This window comes from Macaca thibetana, chromosome 11, assembly GCF_024542745.1.
Source record: "Macaca thibetana thibetana isolate TM-01 chromosome 11, ASM2454274v1, whole genome shotgun sequence".
In the NCBI taxonomy this organism is placed as follows: Eukaryota; Metazoa; Chordata; class Mammalia; order Primates; family Cercopithecidae; genus Macaca; species Macaca thibetana.
Genome location: NC_065588.1, coordinates 56127198 through 56148592, shown reverse-complemented (window position 1 = coordinate 56148592; position 21395 = coordinate 56127198). Strand labels below are relative to the sequence as shown.

The following is a 21395-nucleotide window of genomic DNA, read 5'->3' as shown; positions in this document are numbered from 1 at the left end:
AATAGGTCTAAAATCAATTACTGCCATTTGCTACCAGTGGCACACGGTTTGGCAATGTTAATGCAATAAGCATTCAAAAATATTGAAACTGTTTTTTAAAAATATTAATGCACATTATCTGCTCAGGTGGGAGTGGCCACATAAGATTCCTTTATTTTAATTCTTAGAGTCTATCCCCACAATGTATTTGGACTTGATTCTTTTTTCATCCCCTCATGCATGGTGACTTCTCTGTTAACACTAAGAATTGTGTGGATCATGAATAGGCTCTAAAACTCATTTGATCAAACTAATACTATATGAAAAGAAGGACCGGTCGTGCTTATCTTATGTAACAAAATCAACTGCCTGATAAATAATAAGACCTACTGGCTTTCACTCTTTATTGACAATTGTTTTGATGTCATGGTATATTTATATTGAGAGATATACCAACTACCATCAAAAAGTCAATGATGTCATTAAAATTAACAAATTAAACATGAATTTTTACACTTTCAGAATGGTTCCTTGATGTCATGTAGAAAACAGTTTAAAAACTGACTAAATAATGGAAAAATTTACATTTAGCCTGGCAGTGACTCTGACCATGAGAGAGCAGGCCAAGAGTCTAAGTCAAGTATTAACCAAAACAATATACAGTGGTTGCTGGCAAAGGCTGGTGCACAAACAGAACGTAATATTTATAACATTTAAAGTCTAAGACGAAACGAAGTTTTAACTTCAAAATGCTCTTATACATGTCTTTAAACCAGAAGTTCAGAGGGCATAATTTATTCCTTAAAGCATTCACCACTGTAATTCAGAAGGAAACTATAAAATAACCACAAGCAATTCTAACAAAACTCTAATGCTTCTGTGATGACTATTTTATCTATTTCTCTCTCTCTCTTAAATATCAGACCATCTTCTCAATTTGTGAGGGTACTCTTTGGTCATGCCCTAAACATGTACTGCATCTTTTTACTGAATAATTTAGCATAGACACTTTTATTGGCATTTTGAAAATATTTCAGATTTTAAAATCTGAAGGTAATCTTTCCAATTTATAAACATGGAACATAAGTGGCACCCAAAAAACCTCTGAATAAATTTTCAGTCATCCCTGTCTTTCTCTATATGTAATATATACATGAATATATTCCTATCAGTGATATTATAAATGTATTTTCTCAGCATGTAACAAATTTCAAATTAATATATCTAATGTACTCTATTAAAAAATAGATTCTGACCTTTAGAGAGAATATTTTACATTTTTGGCTCATTTCAATATAAACAGTTAAGAAATTGTTCACCAATGATAAAGATAAAATAGCATTTTTTTCTGATATATTTTTAAGAGACCAAAACAACTGAAGTAGATAAAAATCCTGAAGATTATGATGCTAATTATCAGTCTAACATAAGTTCTTAAGTTCATAGGTCCAGGTTCTGAAACAAATTTAGGTCTAAAATTGACTAATTATGAAATTTTTAAGTTTATAGTAAAACCTAAAATTAGCCTGCCCATATTCCCTCAGGCTATTAGTATTATAAAACACATTTAAAAATCTGTATATAGCCAGGCGCGGTGGCTCAAGCCTGTAATCCCAGCACTTTGGGAGGCCGAGGTGGGCAGATCACAAGGTCAGGAGATCGAGACCATCCTGGCTAACACGGTGAAACCCCATCTCTACTAAAAATACAAAAAAAAAAAAAAAAAAAAAAAAATTAACTGGGCATGGTGGCGGACGCCTGTAGTCCCAGCTACTTGGGAGGGTGAGGCAGGAGAATGGAGGGAACCTGGAAGGCGGAGCTTGCAGTGAGCCCAGATCGCGCCAATGCACTCCAGCCCGGGCAACAGAGAGAGACTCCGTCTCGAGAAAAAAAAAAAAAAATCTGTATATAAAGTCTCAGTTAATGGTTATTAATTTTATGCTTTATATTTTTCTTGATGAAAAATGTTCTTACCAGCAAGAGGAGGGCCAAGAAGAACTGGGCCACACTCCACAACTGTGACAAGTCCGACGGCACTGGAAAATCTTGGTGCACCCACGAGGTCCATGAGAGTTTCAAAGAGAACACTGCTAACACTCCCAAATCCAAGGCCAAAAAATATAGCATATAATACCAGGCTTGTGTAGTCCTGTGCCAGCGGGCACAAGAGATGACACACTCCATTGAACATGATTGCAAAACTGAAGAAGTACTGAATTCGAGGTCGAATATGTTTGGAGTTTGCAATTAATCCTACAGAAGGCCTAGCAAACATATCAACGAAAGCCATAATAGATAGCAGAAAAGCTGCCGAGTACTCATCAATTCCCTGGTCTTTAGCATATGGAGCCAAGAATATAATGGGGGCAAAAAAACCTAGGAACATAATGACATTTCCAGACAGATATATCAGAAATCCTCTATGCTTAAAAAGGGAGAAATCTAAATACTTATTAACTTTTTCCCAAGTTGATTTCTTCGGTTTGATTTTCTTCTGGCCTGAATCGTCTTCTGTTGTGACAGTCTTATTTTTAGACTTAGAAGTGGTTTGACTGGGTCCAAGGGGTCTCATGAGGGACCCAGCCACACAGGCATTCAAAAGTAGACTTCCCAAAATCAGGAAACTTCCTTTCCAGCCAAAAGTATTAAAAAGGTACTGATTGAAAGGAGCCAATGAACTTAAGAAAACAGGACTTCCTGCCATGGCCAATCCATTTGCCATGGGTCGCTTCCTATAGAAGTATTTGCCAATTATTGTTAAGGCGGGTTGCAGGTTGAAGGCTAAACCTAAACCTAAAAAGAACAAAACAAAAGTGGGGGAAAACACAAACACATTATGGCACTCACAAAAGAAATTACTCCTCAAAATTTACATTCAAGGGGGAAAGGCAGAATTAAAAATGCAATAAGAGATAGTACATTTTGATTATTATAAATGTAATTGCACAAAAATAAAAAGGTTTTCATAATTGAACACTTGAAATGACAGTTTCATATTCCTTTAATTTTAAAGCACAAAAATAAAACTAAGAATTTCTACTGATGTATCAACAGTCATACAATAGGTTGAAACTAGGACAAAATTATTAGTTCTCAATTAAAATCATTTAATTACACAGATCCTTTCCTCTTGACATATACTTATATACACATATATGGAATAGATTTCTTCCTTGTGAGCAAGAGGGCAATATAAAGGTGTGAATACTTTCCTTTTGGCATTGAAGAATTATAAACAAACTAAAAAGGTCATAATTTGTAACAATCTTATGTCTCCCTACAAACGTTTGTTTGAACACCATGCAAATAACAAAAAGAGTAATGAATGTATGCCATTAATTTCATGCTCTACATCCCTCACATTCCACATTTAATGTATATAGATGCACATGTGTGCTAAGTAAAAAGGAATTTTTTGCTTGAAACATAGTTTTTAATTCAGGGATTAATGCTGATTGTTTATATGAGCCAAAGTCCCCACTGTCTAGGGAGCTCCTTGGCAGTGTTGAGTGTCACCTTTGGAAAATTAATTACCTCTTGTAGCTCACTGAAGTACTACTGAGCGATTGTAATAAATAAGGTCCTTTAAAAAGTACATTGATTGAGGCCGGGCGCGGTGGCTCACGCCTGTAATCCCAGCACTTTGGGAGGCTGGGGCAGATGGATCACGATGTCAGGAGATTGAGACCATCCTGGCCAACATGGTGAAACCTCGTCTCTACTAAAAATACAAAAATTAGCCAGACATGGTGGCAGGTGCCTGTAATCCCAGCTACTCGGGAGGCTGAGGCAAGAGAATTGCTTGAACTGAGGAGACAGAGATTGCAGTGAGCCGAGATCACACCACTGTACTTCAGTCTGGCAATAGAGCAAGACTGTCTCAAAAGAAAAAAAAAAAAAAAAAAAAAAGTATATTGATTTACATAAAATTGACTTATATAACTATCTGTTGTTTTTCCTTAAACTAGGCATTACTCTATATTTATTTTAGGGGCTAGAGAGGTAAGAGTTCTTCTATATTTACAAATTTACCTAAATTGAAACAGTTCTGTAAAGTGGTTAAGTATTCCAGTTGTGAAATACACAGGTCTGTGTACAATACTCCAACCCTTTAATACAGACATTTTCTATAAGTAAGAGGACCCCTAAAAGCTGACAGGAAGGAACAAGAACATGCTTTGGCGAGTAACAGAATAGCATGTTCTCTAACACTATACCTCAGCCATACCTGTGAGAAATGCAGAATGAGTGTAATTAAATCCGATTTATAAATAACAAAACTGACCAGCCTGTGGTCAAGTAGCTTGTAAGTGGAAGAACCCAAACTAAAATCCAGGTATTATGGTTCAGAGCTTAAGTTTTTTTTTATCTTATATCATTTTCCCCATTCTGTTGCCTGGAACTTTTGCCTTCAAATGTTAATCCATATTTTCATTTGGAAATAGTTGCCATCTCTTTCTCATTCTGGCATGGTAAAACGAACATAGACCTGAAATAAGTAGAACTGATCTGCTCCAAAAAAGTACCTATTTTATATTACTGGGCAAAACACTTAGACTTCCTGACCTCAACTTCACCTAACAACACAAAAAGATTTTGCCAAAATAAAGTAAGTTCTAGAACTGTAAGATGTTAAATAAATGGCATTGTGATTATTTGCAAACATTTATTTATGAACAGCAAAATTCTGGGTACACTGTAAAGTACTATGTATTCATTTTTTACATTAATCATTCTAATAACTCCTTTAAAAAGACCTATTATTTATCTAATTTTATAGATAAAGAAACTTAGGTATAAGGAGGTTAACGTACCCATGATCACACAGATAATATGTGTCAAGTTTAAATGCTAGATCTGTCTACTTTTGGAAACTGAAGTCAAAGTATTTGCTGATAATGATTTAAAGTAAATCCCTCATAGATGGACTTAATAATTAACTTTGGGGGCATCAAAGTATTTGAGACGCAAAGAATACAACTGTAAGTTGGAACACCAATAATGCCATTTATATCTGCACTACAGGAAATAACAAAATCATCTTTTCCCTACTTGTAGGCCCATCCCGACTTCTACAGTCAAATGCAGTGGTCAATTTCTCTACACAAAAGAAAAGGCACTCTCTTCGCTATGACAATGCTTAGATATAAGATGATTTTCATTTATAATATTAAATGCATTTTGTTATACCAAAAAATGAGAGAGATGTGGATAGATTGTAAAGAGAAAGATTTTAACATCACTATTATTGTACGCCTCAATACATTTTTTTCACCAAATGATACATGAGTGTAAGATTACACAAATGTAAATATGTTTGCCTTTTTATCTCTGGGCAGAAAGGAAAGATTCCGTCTCTTTATATATTGAAGTCCAATTTTTCCTAATATGTTGAATATAAATTTGTAATGCAATTTTTTATTTAGACTAATAAAAAAGTGATTTTTGAAGTGTACATATTGTTGTCAGTTTGAGTCAATAGATATGTGCATGAGAAACAACTATGATCAAGTGACAGTAGGTCATTTTTAATACTTGTGTTAGAAGAAAATGTGGCTCACCAAGCTTTTAAACAGGATCATTTCAATAAGAAAAAGAAGGAACAGAGTCAATGAGCTCTACCACTAATCGGAACAAGCAACAATAATTTTATTGTTGAAGCTAAATCAGTGCATCCAGAAAATATCTCTCTGGCATAATTTTAACATATTATGAGTGGAAAGTCAGATAGATACTGCAAATGGAAATAACTCATGAAAATAAGTTTTATAATAATTAAGGTATTTATTTACATCAGAAAGTCTATGTCCAACAACACCATCTCCACTGGCTGAAAAGTAAAAAGCAAAAAAGCAAAAAAAAAAAAAAAAAACTACAGCTGTTTTATTTTAAATTTATGTGATAATATGTAACTTGTCTGATAACTTTATTTTTTTAAAAATGAAATGTTTGGCCATTATATAGCTTGAATTTCATTTCAATGTACTAGATGGAAATACTTTAAAACTGCATTGTTTAAAAAAAGTAAATTCAAAGAAAATAAGAATTTTCTATTGTTCATTCTTCTCATAGAGTTTTGAAAACAACAGAAGAGTTAAGAATAAACGGAAGACTAAACGACTTACCTGTAATGAATCCCACAGTGAGGTACAGCTCGATCACGCTGCTACTGAAGGAGGCCAACACCATTCCAAGACAGCATAATAAGCCTCCTGCTATCACCACCGGCCGGCTGCCGTATTTATTCACCAAAACACTACTTATAGGACCTAGAGCAGAGAGGAGATAAAGAAATACTCAGTTGCTATTGTCATTTATTTGTTTATCTTTAACATCCAATCATTTGGAAAGGCAAGAAAGCACATTTTAATGGTCAGAGGAGAAATATTAGTTCACATAAAATATAATGAGAACTTTCCAATACTTCACAAATGATCAGTTTGAGAGGTTATTTTCAGTCTTATGTATAAAAGCACATGAAATAATAAATTAGAAGTGTTTAACATATATTTTGTCACAACCATAATCATTCAAATCTTGATGGAAAAGTTTTTCAATAGAACATAGCTAAAATATCCAAAATATCTTAACAGATACAGGTAAATTTATGTAATAAAAAATCAAGGAATTACATAAATGACTTGTCTGTTAAAATTTTATTTTTGAGAATAATATGTGTATACACATACATATGCCATTAATTAGAGCTGAAATTGTTTTTTAAAATTATCTTCAACAATGATTTTTCTTTAATACCATAATTTGTTGATTCTGGGACACCTATTGTTTTCACATCCTATCATATTAGCAATAAGGATGTCTTACACCTAATGACTTCTTCCAATCTAGGTTCATCAAGAGGCAGTCATGGTAGTAATGTTGTTATCATGGACGATGCATGTTTGAATTTGCTTATTATTTCCTGTGGCTCGATTGGACAATGCTTAATCACATTTCAATAGAACCTTTTAAGGAGCATTTGAAAAACGAATATAAACATGGATCCTGATTTTTGCCTGAAAGATCTTCTGTTGACACATTCTAGTAAGGTAGAATAAATAGCAACATCAAAACTTAAAGATTGGGTGCAGCTCTTTGGATGAAATTACTAGAAAAAATGGTGGATCTCGCTGTTAAAATATATTGCACACTGACAAAAAGAATAAGCTTAGGTGTGAGATGTGAATGTTGAAAACTCAGACTCCAAAGTAATTTAGAAGAGTCAGATAGTGAAAGGGAAGAAGGTTTAGGAATGTCTTACCAATTTTTTAATGTATATTTTCCATTGTATGTCTGTGTGTGCATATACATAAAATATTCACAAGTGATTAAAATTATTAAAATAATCTGCATTTAAGTCTAAAAAAGTTCTCTTGGTAGTTATAAAAATTCTAAATGTTGAGAAACTGTTTTATTTCAATGACAGCATTATTTTCTTTCTTGGTATACTATAAAATAACAGTGCAACTTAACAATTGAGACTATCTTAGACTCAATGAAATTCCATAGTATTTTATGGGACTTGTCAATGTATAAATGGCTTGCTTTGACATTTCATTCTTAAAGTAAAATTGTATTTCATCTGAAACTAGGGTCACTATTTGGAGGAAATAAATACTATGTTAGGTCAGAATTTTCAATCAAATATTTGGCCTAAAAATTTTTTAGCTAATACTATGGTGTTAAGAATTTCCAAGTGTATTGTATTTGAGAATTTTTACATGGATCATATATAAAACACATTGAGATTCATTTATCAATGCACCCATATCCTTTTATACAAATATAACTATGATTTTTATTCTGCAAAAAAAATGTAAAATTAAACGTCAATGCCTAATATTATTTATTACTCCACAATATCTTTTGAAAGAATATTGGTAATAACACACAATTTCAGAAAGAGATAACAAACACACACACACACACACAAAAAACAAAAAAAAAAACACAGAATACAAAAGTTTGCATTTATAATAGCAATCAACATAAAACTCTAAAAAGGCCACATGAAAGCTCTATAAAAACAACAGGGTTTGGAGGGAAGAAATCAATGTAAATTGTACTAGTTGTATAAAAAGAATATAATTATGTCCATAACATGGTAAAGTTCACCTGAAGAGCTGAAGGAAATTAATAATTATACATGTAGAGAATATATATAACACATATTATATAAGATATACCCCAGAGACATTGCAGGTGAGGTTCCAGAGAACCTTGATAAAGCAAATATTGCAATAAAGTGAGTCACAAATTTTTTGGTTTCTCAGTGCATATAAAAGTTATGTTTACACTTCACACACTATATTGTGTGCAAAGAATTATATCCAAAAAGTGCACATAACTTAATTAAAAATATTTTATTGCTAAAACATTTAATGATAATCTGAGCCTTCAGTGATTTTCAGTCTTTTTCTAGTGGAGGGTCCTGTCTTGATGTTGATGGCTGCTGACTGATCGGGGTGGCAGTTGCTAAAGGCTGGGGTAGCTGTGGCAATCTTGTTGTTGTTGTTGAGACAGGGTCTTGCTCTGTCACCCAGGCTGGAGTGCAGTGGATTGATCATAGCTCAGTGAGGCCTTGACCCCCGAGACTCGAGACCCTCCCAACTAAGTCTCCCTAGTACCTGGGACCACAGGTGTGTGCCACCACGCCTGGCTATTCTTTTTTTTTTTCGTAGAGATGGGGCCTTGCTATGTTGCCCAGGTTGGTCTTGAATTCCTGGGCTCAAGTGATACTACCACCTCAGCCTCCCCAAATGCTGGGATTATAGGTGTGAGCCATTGTACCTCGTTGGCAATTGCTTAAAATAAGACGAACAGGTTTGCTGCATCAGTTGACTCTTCCTTTCATGCAAGATTTCTTTGTAGCATGTGATGTCATTTGACAGCATTTTACCCACAGCAGAACTTTCAAAATTTGAGTCAATTCTCTCAAACCTTGCCACTGCTTTATCAACTAAGTTTATGTAATATTCCAAATCTTTTCCAGTTATATCAACAATATTTACAGCATTTCCTTCAGGAGTAAATTATATTTCAAGAAACCACTTTCTTGGCTCATCCATAAGAAACAACTCTTCCTTGATTCAAATTTTATAAGACTGCAGCAATCTAGTCATATCTTCAGGCTCCACTTCTAATTCTAGTTCTCTTGCCATTTCTACAACATCTGCAGTTACTTACTTCACTGAAGTCCTGAACCTCTTAAAGTCACCCATGAGGATTGAAATCAACTTCTTCCAAACTCCTGTTAGTGTTGGTATTTTGACCTCTTCCCATAAATAATGAATGATTGTAATGTTATCTAGAACAGCAAATCCTTTCCAGAAAGTTTTCCATCTCCTTTTCCCAGATCCATCAGAGGAATCATAAGTATGGCAGCTGGTAGCTTACAAAATGTATCTAAATTTTAAGAATTGAAAGTTGAAATGACTCCTTTATCCATGAGCTACAGAATGAATGTTGTATTATCAGGCATGAAAACAATATTAACCTCCTTGTACATCTCTATCAGAACTCTTGGGTGGCCCAGGTACATCGTCAGTAAGCAGTAATATTTTGAAAGGAACTTTTCTTCTTAGCAGCAGGTCTCAACAGTGGGCTTAAAATATTTAGCAAACTATGCTGTAAACAAATGTGCTATTATACAGACTTTGCTATTCCATTTCTAAAACACAGGCAGAACAGATTTGGCATAATTATTAAGGGCCCCCGAATTTTCAGAATAGTAAATGAGCTTTGCTTCAACTTAAAGTCGCCAGTTTCATTGGCCCCTAACAAGAGAGTCAGCTTGTCCTTTGAAGCTTTGAAGACAAGCATTGACTTCTGCTCTCTACCTATAAAAGTCCTAGATAGCATCTCCTCCCAATAGAAGGCTATTTCATCAACACTGACAATCTGTTGTTCACTGTAGTTACCTTCATCAATGATCTTAGCTAGATCTTCAGGATAATGCTGCAGTTTCTAATCAGCATTTGTTGCATCACCTTTCACTTTTATGTTAGCAAGATGGCTTCTTTCCTTAAACCTCATGAATCAACATTTACTAGCTTCAAACTATTCTTCTGCAGGTTCCTTACCTTCAATAGAATTGAAGACAGTTAGGGCCCTGCTCTGGGTTAGGCTCTGGCTTAGGGAATGTTGTGGGTGGTTTGATCTTGTATCTAAACTTCTAAAACTTTCTTCACTTTTCCTTTGCATTCACAACTTGGCTAACTTTAGTGCTAGAGACCTAGCTTTCAGCCTGTGCTTTCAGCACCTTTCTCATAAAGGTGAATCATTTCTAGCTTTTGATTTAAAATGAGAGACTTGCGACTATTCCTTTCACTTGAACACTTAGAGGCCACTGTAGGTTTATTAAGTGGCCTAATTTCAATACTGTTACATCTCAGACAATAGAGAGGCCCTAGAAGAGGGGAAGAGATAGCAGAACAGCTGGTCTATGGAGCAGTGAGAACACACACAACATTAAACTTACCCTCTTATATGGGCACAGTTCATGGCACCCAAAAACAATTACAATAGCAACATCAAAGATAACCATAACAGATATAATAATAATAAGACTTTGAAATACTGTGAGAATTACCAAAATGTGACACAAGACACAAAGTCAGCACATGCTGCCAGGAAAAATAGTGCCAACAGAGTTTCTGAAGGCAAGTTTGCCACAAACCTTTAATTTGTAATTAATGCCATATTTGCTAAGTGCAATGAAGTGAAATGCAATAAGTAGAAGTATACCTGTATTCCAATTTTTTGATTTTTTGCCTCTAAATGATAAAAGGGCAGTATAGTTATTTTCATTTCTTAAGTTTTGGTAAATGTTTTTGATAGACTTCTCAGAAATGCTAAGTTTATTGACTAGAAATAATCTTTTTGTTAATCAGATGGTTTCCAATTTTCTGCTTTTCACAATATTGAGGACAATTCAAATGAATTGTCAGCCCACAGATCATTACAAATAACATTTGATAATAAACCATTATGTGATTTTTGGCAAGTTCAAATAATTGACTAACACTGAAAATAAAATACTTTCCACTGTCATCTACTTTATTATGTGAACAAGTTACTCAGCCTGTACCTCAATTAAAAACCAAGAAAGAAATACAATGGAGACAAAAACCTGTATCTGCTTAGCTAGCACTAAAAAATATTCATCTATAGATACACAGTATGGCTACTGATTTCATTAAAAGACACATTTCGAGTCAAATGTTTACATTTTATTTAGTAATTATCTTATTTTGGTTGGAATCTGCTATAACAGTATTATAATAGAATATTTTAACCATGTAGTGTCTTATGATCCCAGAAAAATTTTTAAAAATTAGATATATGTGCAATGGTTTTGCAAATAAAAATAAAATGAATTGAAATACTTAAACCCATGAAAATAATTTGCAGAGATGTAACAAAAATATAAGTTCAAATATAGACTAAATACAGAATTTACCATTTTTCTATCCCATGATCATTCATTTATTTTTAAATGATTGATATTGAGCATCAGATTTTTTTTTTTTTTTTTGAGAAAGATGAAGTCTCATTATGATGCCCAGCTTGAAGTACAGTGGCTATTCCTAGGCACTATTATAGTGCACTGCAGTCTCAAACTCTGGACCTCATGTGATCCTCCCAGCTCAGCCTCCCAAGCAGCTAGGCTGTACTAGCCTGACTAATTTTGATATTGAGATTCCATTGTTGTTTTAGAAAGAAGTTACTGTTTCTGTTCTTATGTAAAAATTTGTAGTAGAAAGAAAATTCAAAAGAAATTTTTAGACCTTTTTTAGTTCTGGGAATGATTGTTTTACACTGAATATGTTCCTTATGGACAATTTGCAGTCAGTGGATAATTTTAGAGATATAAATTTTAGAGATAATTTTAGAGATATAAATAAAGCAACAGCACAGCTTTTCAGAATTTTATAAGACCTTTCATTCAATTCACAATGTGTCATAACTATATAAATAGTATAATAAAAGAAATGTAATTATGAATTTATCTTAACACATTCCATTTGGATATTCAAGCTAAAATGAAACAATAAGAAAACTTTTCATGAAGAGTTTCAAGAGAGTGTATAAAAAGAAAGGCTCCTTACTCATCCCATTTTATTCTGGCTTATGATATGAAAATTGTAAAAAATTTCTCAAATAGCAGGTGAAAAACAGAACAATTTTGACTCCAGAAACAGAGAAAATTCATATGACACAGGAGGATGACAAAGACCCACTCCATTTGTTCTCCTTGAGTCAGATTATATTAGAGAACAATTCAGCCAGAGCTTAAGTATGCCATTCATTCTATAGGGTGGTAGCCTGATACGGGCCCAAAGAAAGATGGAATCCCCTTAATACAATGGGCATAATGAGTAAAATCATATATAACATTGCATAAACACCATGTGCTACTTATTTCTCCCATAAAATGACCATGTTTAGGACTGCTCTTTTAGTCAATATGGGATGACGCCCAGATAACATGAAAATGCTCTGAATTTCTGTTTGGAAGCTTGAAACCAAGGGATCAAATAGATAAATATGTGAAAACAAATGAGTAGCCCTGCTAAGTGTTTCCTTGGGCATTTTGGCATTGTCATTTCCAAGGAATTATGCCTGGGCCTCAGGCATTCTTCTGTTTCTTGCCAAGAATGTGTGTGGTTCACATGAAATAGCTACTGTTTAAGTTGATGTTCATTGATTTACACATGTACTCATGGTACATATTTTCAGAGAGCAATCTATGCTACAAATAAGACTATATACTACAATTTGGTATCATTGTGATTAGTTAGAAAGAAAAATTAAATAAAATTTATATGAGCCATACAACGCAACAGTAATAAAAGAGTTGAACAAATAGATTCAGGTGTAAAAGGGAGTCTGTGGTAAATCACTATTTTCTATAGTCTTTGTATAACCAATTACTAGAGAGTTATATAAATGCATTGAGATTTTATATGTGCCATTACCAATAATAAAGCATTTACGTACCTTAAGTAGTACGTTTACCAATCCAAATATTGGAAAAGTTAGAAACCTAACCATCAGACTTTGAGAGAACATAAATGCCTCTAAAACAGAAGACGAAAAAAGAAAGCTAAATCTTATCAACCAAGTATTTAACAATAAATAGTTCCATGTTCCTAGGAATGATTCTGATTGAGTAAAGCTTCACTGAATCCTAAAGGATGTGGAGATCAAAAAGTTTTCAAATATTCTACCTGTAAACACAAGTACATTTTGCAGTAACTTCTTCAATTAAATATCATATTGTCAAGACATATGTGAATTTTTTTAATATTTAAAGTATTTGAAGACTAGTTGTTTAAAAAATACACTTGGTTTAATATTTAACAGAAGAATCCATGCACAATGTTACAATATATTTCACTAACAACAATGAAACCATTCACCAATCTGCTCCTGGCTTCAGGTCTTTTTATTACAGTAGTCCCTCTTACCCAAGGTTTCACTTTCAGTGTTTCAGTTACCTGTGGTCAACAAAGGTCCAAAAATGTTAAATGGAAATTGCAGAAATAAATAATTCATAAGTTTTAAATTATGCAGTAGCATGATAAAATCTCGTGTTGTCCTGCTTCAACCTGTTTGGGATATGATGTGAATCTTTCCTTTGCCCTGTGTATTCATGCTGTATAGATTACCTACCCATTAGTTACTTAGCAGCCCTCTTGGTTATCAGGTTAACAGATTGCAAGAAGATAAAAGGCAAGTATACTACAGTTAGATATTTTGAGAATAAGAGACCACATTCACATATCTTTTATTTAAGTATATGATTGTTCTTTTATATGAATTGTTGTTAATCTCTTCTTGTGCCTATTTTAAGGGCATATAGTGTTGAGTACTATCTGTGATTTCAGGCCACCACTGAAGGTCTTGGAACATATCTCCCACAGATAAGAAGAGATTACTTTATATGCAATTGTGGGTTTACTATGAAATGCAGCTTAATCTCCAGAGCCCTGCACTTTCATAGGTCACTTCCAAGGACCTGGGAAGACCTAGAGATGTGTTCACATGGTCATAGGCTTAATAAAATTTGAAAGGTAAGACATATTCATATTTTCTTTTTCTCAAACAGTTTCTCCCAAATGGTATAATCTTTAGAGGCAACAAAATCTAGATTTACTCCTGGAAATGCCAATGCTTTTTGTCTGCACTCTACATAAAAGTCTCAAGTTTAGATTTACTTTAGTTTCACAGGGCCAAGTTTGAACTGTTTTGTTCTTGTAATAATGGGGTATAGTTTCTGTGTATTTCTCAGACACTAAGATCTATGACAGATTTTTAAATTAATGTGATCCACAAAACTGGGAAAATTCCAGGGTGTTCACAAGAAACACATTTATTTTCTCTATGGCCATGAAGATCAGAGGCCATCTATTTTTGATCCATACATAAATCTCATTAGAAAAACGTAATTGCTAGGTTTAAAATGTCATGCTAATATTAGTTACTAGTGCAATTTAAGGAAGAAAAAAGACTGTTTATATGAACTTACCAAAAATAATTTTACAGAAAAGATAGCCTTTAATATTGTATAAGTTACCCTAAACACACCATTGCATTGTTCTGTCTCTCAGAGGCACAGCATCAGAGCATTCTGAAATAAAATATTTTCCCCTGAATTTATCTCAAATATAGCCTACAAATATTTTATAAAATATTTACTATTGTGCCTTAATAACATAAATCACAAGAAAGATGTCTATTTACATTCATTAATAAAACTGTTACTTTTCTTGAAGTATAAATATTGTTTTTCATGGTTCACCAATCTGTAAAGAAACATTGGGACATAAATAAAAAACTGTATTCTAAAGGCAAATGATAAAATTAAAAGTATCTGGCAAATAACCGATAAAATAAGAATTTCAAGGATATAACTTATCATGTTTATTTGTATCCCTAACTATTGTCAAGAGGTTTTAAGAAAAATGCCCATAAAGATGAAGTAAATCTTATTCAGTGAACAAGAAAATGGGGTCCTATTTTAATGACCCTCAAATGTTTCCAATGATATATAAAGAACAGACTTCAACAGAGAGATAAATGTGCAGCTATGTAGATAGGCAGATAGAAAGATGGATTGATTTTAGCTTAACTACTATGCTAGATACCTCTTTACACTCTACCCTAAATTGTTTACTTTCATAATTCTGAAGGATAAAAGTTCCAAGTTACATGTTTATTATTAAAATATTCAGTAGCCATCAGATTAGATTAGTATATGTAGTAGTAGATTAATATATGTCCAGTTTCAGAATGTACATGTTTTTCCTTAAGTAGAAAAAAAAGTCCATACAGAAGATTCATGAAAAAAACTAATGATTGACCCAAAATATTTTCCATATCAAATTATATAATACAGCTCACAGCTCTTAAAAATGGCAATGAGACTTGGAGATGAAACAATACATATGTGCATTAAAATAATGTTATCCTAAAGCTATCTGACAAATGAAAATAAATTTGTCATAAATTGATGCCCAAGAACCAGTTCACTGTGAATTACAGACTTATCTTAAAACAAAGTGGCACAGAGATGTACATGTGGTACTGTAGCAACAATGAATAATTATCATAGTTAAGAAATTTGTTAAATTTATAGAAATGCCAATCATATGAGACAGTGGTTTACATATTCTTCTCAAATACATATTAGGTACATATAAACTGGTAATCATTAGTGACTCCATTCACATTCTACTGGGTCTATTTTCTTGTTTCTCCTTGCTTTATTTTTTACATCAATATTATCATTTTATTTCTATTTACATTATGAATTATTACGATTGAATTAATACCCTATAATAATTATGCTATCCGTAGTAGAGATTCTACTCCCCTTTTTTAGGATACCTCGTGCTAGTTTCATTCAAAATAAAGTTTTAACATTTAAATTTAAATTATTCCCATCTTCCCTTGTAGAGGAAGTAGCATATAAGACAGTACAGTATCTGCTGGAAAATATAGAATATCCTTTAATAAGTGAAAATCTAATAATTATTCATAAGTTTTCTAAAATATTTTTGAAAATTTTATTTTATTGTGGTAAGAACACTTAACATGACATCTACTCTCAACAAATTTTTAAGTATATGATAAAAGCATGGTATAGTTTTTCCTAATTGTTTTGTTAATTGACAAATAAAAATTACATACGTTTGACCCTTGAACAGCACACTCTGTGTATGCAGTTTGGAATGCATGGAGGATTGGTCCCCCTAACCCCTGTGTTGGACCCTGTGTTGTTCAGGAGTCAATTATATGTAATATTTATTTATCAATTAACAAAAAATAACTAATAGCTAAAATAGCTAAAAAACTAATAGCCTTCTTTTGACTCTGAAAGCCTTACTGATAACATAAATGATAGATAAACATACATTTTGTAAATGTATTATATACTGTATTCTTATAATAACTGAAGCTAGCCAAAAGAAAATGCTATTAAGAAAATCATAAGGAAGAGAAAGTATATTTACTATTAATTGAGTGGAAGTGGGTTATCATAAAGGTCTTAATCCTCATTGTCTTCATATTAAGTAGGCTGAGGAGGAGGAGGAAGAGAAGTTGGCCTGGCTGACTCAGGGGTGCCAGAGATGGAAGAGGTAGAGGGGGTGGAAGGGGAGGCAGGAAAGGCAGGCACACAGTGTAACTTTGTGAAACTACACAGAAATTTCTGTCTGACATTTTTGCACTTTCGTTTCTCTAAAAATGTTTCTATATAGTACTAATCTTCTTCGACCATTTGCTTTAGTTTCAGTGCTTGTATCACAGAAGAGCACAAGTCATTAAAAAAACATCAAAAGCAGTCTTGAATAATCAGAACCCTCTGTCAGATTATCTAATGTCAATTTGCTTTCTGGCATTGCTTTATCTTCTTTTTATTATTATTGTTATTATTATTATTATTATTATACTTTAAGTTCTGGGATACATGTGCAGAACGTACAGGTTTGTTACATAGGTAAACACGTGCCATGGTGGTTTGCTGCACCTATCAACCCGTCACCTACATTAGGCATTTCTCCTAATGCTGTCCCTCCCCTAGCCCCCCAACTCCCGACAGGCCCCGGTGTGTGATGTTTCCCTCCCTGTGTCCATGTGTTCTCATTGTTCAACTCCCACTTACGAGTGAGAACATGTGGTGTTTGGTTTTCTGTTCCTGTGTTAGTTTGCTGAGAATGATGGTTTCTAGCTTCATCCATGTTCCTGTAAAGGACATGAACTCATCCTTTTTTTACAGCTGCATAGTGATCCATGGTGTATATGTGCCACATTTTCTTTATCCAGTCTATCACTGATGGGCATTTGGGCTGGTTGCAAGTCTTTGCTATTGTGAATAGTGCTGCAGTAAACATACAAGTGCATGTGTCTTTAGAGTAGAATGATTTACAATCCTTTGGGTATATATCCAGTAATGGGATCGCTGGGTCAAATTGTATTTCCAGTTCTAGATCCTTGAGGAATCGCCACACCATCTTCCACAATAGTTGAACTAATTTACACTCCCATCAACAGTGTAAAAGCAGCCTATTTCTCCACATCCTCGCCAGCATCTGTTGTTTCCTGACTTTTTAATGATCGCCATTCTAACTGGTGTGAGATGGTATCTCATTGCGGTTTTGATTTGCATTTCTCAGATGACCAGTGATAATGAGCTTTTTTTATGTTCGTTGGCTGCATAAACATCTTCTTTTGAGAAGTGTCTGTTCATATCCTTTGCCTACTTTTTGATGGAGTTTTCTTGTAAATTTGTTTACATTCTTTGTAGATTCTGGATATTAGTCCTTTGTCAGATGGATAGATTAAAAAAAATTTCTCCCATTCTGTAGGTGGCCTGTTCACTGATGATAGTCTCTTTTGCTGTGAGGAAGCTCCTTAGTTTAATTAGATCCCATTTGTCAATTTTAGCTTTTGTTTCCATTGCTCTTGGTATTTTAGTCATAAAGTCTTTGCCCATGCCTATGTCCTGAATGGTATTGTCCAGGTTTTCTTCTAGAGTTTCTATGGTTTTAAGTCTTATATTTATAAGTCTTTAATACACCTTGAGTTAATTTTTGTATAAGGTGTAAAGAAGAGGTACAGTTTCAGTTTTCTGCATATGGCTAGTCAGTTTTCCCAACACCATTTGTTAAATAGGGAATCTTTTCCCAATTGTCCTGTTTCTTCTATGCCTTCTACCTCATTGCCTGGTGCTAGTTTGGAAACACTCATCTCCATCAAGTCATCTTCTACTAATTACTCTGGTGTGGTTTTTATTAGCTCTTGAATTTCTCCAAGATCTGTATCTTGAAGCCCTTTACCTTCCCACCTTTTCTGCCATATCCACAACCTCTTTCATGATTTCTCTGATTGGCTGTATCATAAATTTTGTGAAGTCTTGCAAAACATTTTTTCTCTAGCAGAAATGTATTGCTTCAAGCTTGGTGACTTTCATGGCTTTTCCTATAACAATAACGGCATCTTCAAGGGTGTAATTCTTCCAGACATCCATGATACTCTCTATACAAAGGTTCTCTTCCACAGCGTTGACAATTTTTTTCCACAGAGTACCATGTGTAATGAGCCTTAAAAGTGCTATGACCTCCTTATCTAGAGGCTGAATGAGATACTCTGTGTTTGGGGGCAAGTAGACCACCTTGACACCTTTGGCATTGAGCTCATGGTGTTTGGGGTGGTCAAGGTCATTATCCAATATATAAAAAAAATGCCAGTACGGCAGCCCTTACTGGCAAGGTACTTCCTGAATTCAGGGACAAAGCATCAATGAAACCAATACAGAAAAAGGGTTCTCCCTGTCCAGGACTTCTTGCTGTACAGCCAAAAGACTAGCAGCTGGTGTTGATCTTGCCCCTTCAAAACTCAGGGGTTATCAGCTTTATAGATAAGGACAGTCCTGATCATAAATTGCATTTTCTTAAAACAGTACAGTTAGCCTGTCCCTTACTACCTTAAATTCTCAATGCTAATTTCTCTTCCTTACTAATAAATGTCCTTTGTGGCATTTTTTTCCCCAGACTAGTACACTTTTGTCTGCATTAAAAACCTGTTAAGGCAGATATCCTTTCTTCTCAATGATTTTTTCAGTGGTCTCTTGGAAGTCATCTGCTGCTTCTTGGTCAGCAGAAGCTGTTTCTCCTGTTAGCTTGACATTTTTTAAAGACAAATCTCTTGTTAAAATTATTAAACCATAGTTTGCTGGTATTGAATACTCTGGATTTAGATATTTCATTTAGCTCGTACCTTAAGTTGTCATTTGCTTGTTTTCAAATCATATTAAAGTGCCGATTTACAGGTATGTCTTATAGCAATCCCAAACCTACATAAAAGCTGCATTTTCAATATAAGATAAAAAGTTTGCAAAAACTATGCAGTTTTCACACCTGTTGGCAGAGCCTGCCACAAAAGTTTCATAAATTTCCTTTTATTTTCTTACAGTAGTAGTTTTGCTGTATTCAATTATCTTGAAATGAGAGACAACTACAGTAGCCAACTTCAGTCTATGGTCCATATCAAGCAATTCAATTTCCTATGGGTCCCATGGTGTTATTCAAGGTTTATGGTATTACACTAAACTTGATACAAAATACGTAAGAACTCTGAGAGTCCATTTTTTTTATTGTGATAATTTACTGGAGGAAAGAACTGCCCACATAGAGATAAGTGTCACACTTATAAGTGTTTTAAGCATCACACAACACTTTAGCCCAGCACAGTAGCAACAGGAGATGGCTACAAAATTATTACAGTAGCACAGTATGTATTACAGTTAATTTCAGACAGTCTGATTTTACACTGTGTCCTTATGTTTGTTTACATTTTTCTGCACTGTGAATGGTGCCCTGTAATGTGTTTCTGTGCATAAGTTTTGATAAAATTTAACTTCTAATAATAGATTTGTAGCTAAAATCCTATCCTTTCTAGCTAAAATTTGGTATCCTTTGACTGATGCCTCTCCACTTCTACCAATCCCTGGATTAACCCTTGCAATTCTCCTGTCTCAGCCTCCCGAGTAGCTGGGATTACAGGCGCCCACCACTATGCCCAGCTAATTTTTTTAGTAGAGATGGGGTTTCACCATATTGGCCAGGCTGGTCTCAAACTCCTAACTTCAGGTGATCTGCCCGCCTTGGCCTCCTAAAGTGTTGGAATTACAGGTGTGAGCCACAGCGCCTGGCCTATGATTCTGTTTTTACGATTAATGGTATCTAGACTACTTCACAAATTGTTGTTAGGATCCATGTTGGAGGATCAAGTGAAATAATATATGGGAAAGAGTTTTGCAATTATTAAACAAATAAGATCCACTTTTTCTTCCTACACCAAGGTTGCCTCTGTTTACACAGCTTCCGGTTATACAACCCTACCCTACCCATTACCTAGGCTAGGCCTAGAGAGTAAGAACTGCTCATATAATTGGTTAGGGTCTGCAAATTGATTCAACCTGTTTGACAGTATTGTTTGCTTTAAACAGTGTGAGCTAGACACTTTGCACCCTTTTACTTATGGTGTCTCCTATGTGCTCCTCTTCCTGGATTATTTCCCTCCATTTGGCCTGAAAGAAGAAGTTAAGATCACAAGTTCTAGATATATGGTGGGGATCAGGAAGCAGAATGATACAATCAAATGTTCATTTATTAGAAAAGAGTTAAAAATAATTGATTAGAAAAATCGTTTATAATTTTTTAATTTGAAACAATACATTATACTATTTTCTGTACAACATATTTTGAATTTCATATTAAATAACAGTTTCACTGTTGGAGTTATTTAATGATTTATTTATTGAAATGTACAACACAATAACTTTATTATAATAGTCTAATAATTGTAAAAATTTCTGCTTAAATAGTAACTTAATTTTAATGCCTTTCTTTCATATTACTATATCATTAGATGTATACACACATATGTATGCATGTGCAGTTCTTGGTAGTAAAATGTCATTTGTTCTAGAACACACTAGGCCAGGTGCACTGGCTTACACTTGTAATTCCAGCTCTTTGGGAGCCTGAGGCAGGAGGCTCTCTTGACCCCAGGATTTAGAGACTAGCCTAGGCAATACGGTGAGACACTGTCACTACTAAAATTAAATAATTAGCCAGGCATAGGGGTACACACCTGTAGTTCCAGCTACCTGTTAGGCTGAGGCAGGAGGATTCCCTGAGCCCAAGAGTTTGAGCTATGCAGCAAGCTATGATCATCACTGCACTACAGCCTGAGTGACAAAGTGAGATCCTGTCACAAAAGCAAAAACAAACACATACACACAGACAACAACAACAAAACACACTAAATATTGCCTTTCTGATTTTGAGGGGGTAGGGATCATATTGCAAGGACATCCTCATCCATAAATTTCTCAATTATTTTGC

At 34.2% G+C, this 21395-nt stretch overlaps 1 protein-coding gene across 13 annotated transcripts in view; it reads right to left on the bottom strand.

Moving 5' to 3' along the window:
- The window catches only part of SLC16A7 (solute carrier family 16 member 7), a 176763-nt gene that overhangs the window by 12483 nt on the left and 142885 nt on the right, over positions 1-21395 (bottom strand). For all 13 annotated transcript variants that reach the window (XM_050749608.1, XM_050749605.1, XM_050749604.1 and 10 more), the window contains 2 exons: positions 6105-6248; positions 1954-2772 (listed from right to left, as the gene is read on the bottom strand). In XM_050749608.1, the coding sequence (XP_050605565.1) occupies positions 1954-2772; positions 6105-6248 (963 nt within the window). The remainder of the gene's footprint in view (positions 1-1953; positions 2773-6104; positions 6249-21395) is intronic.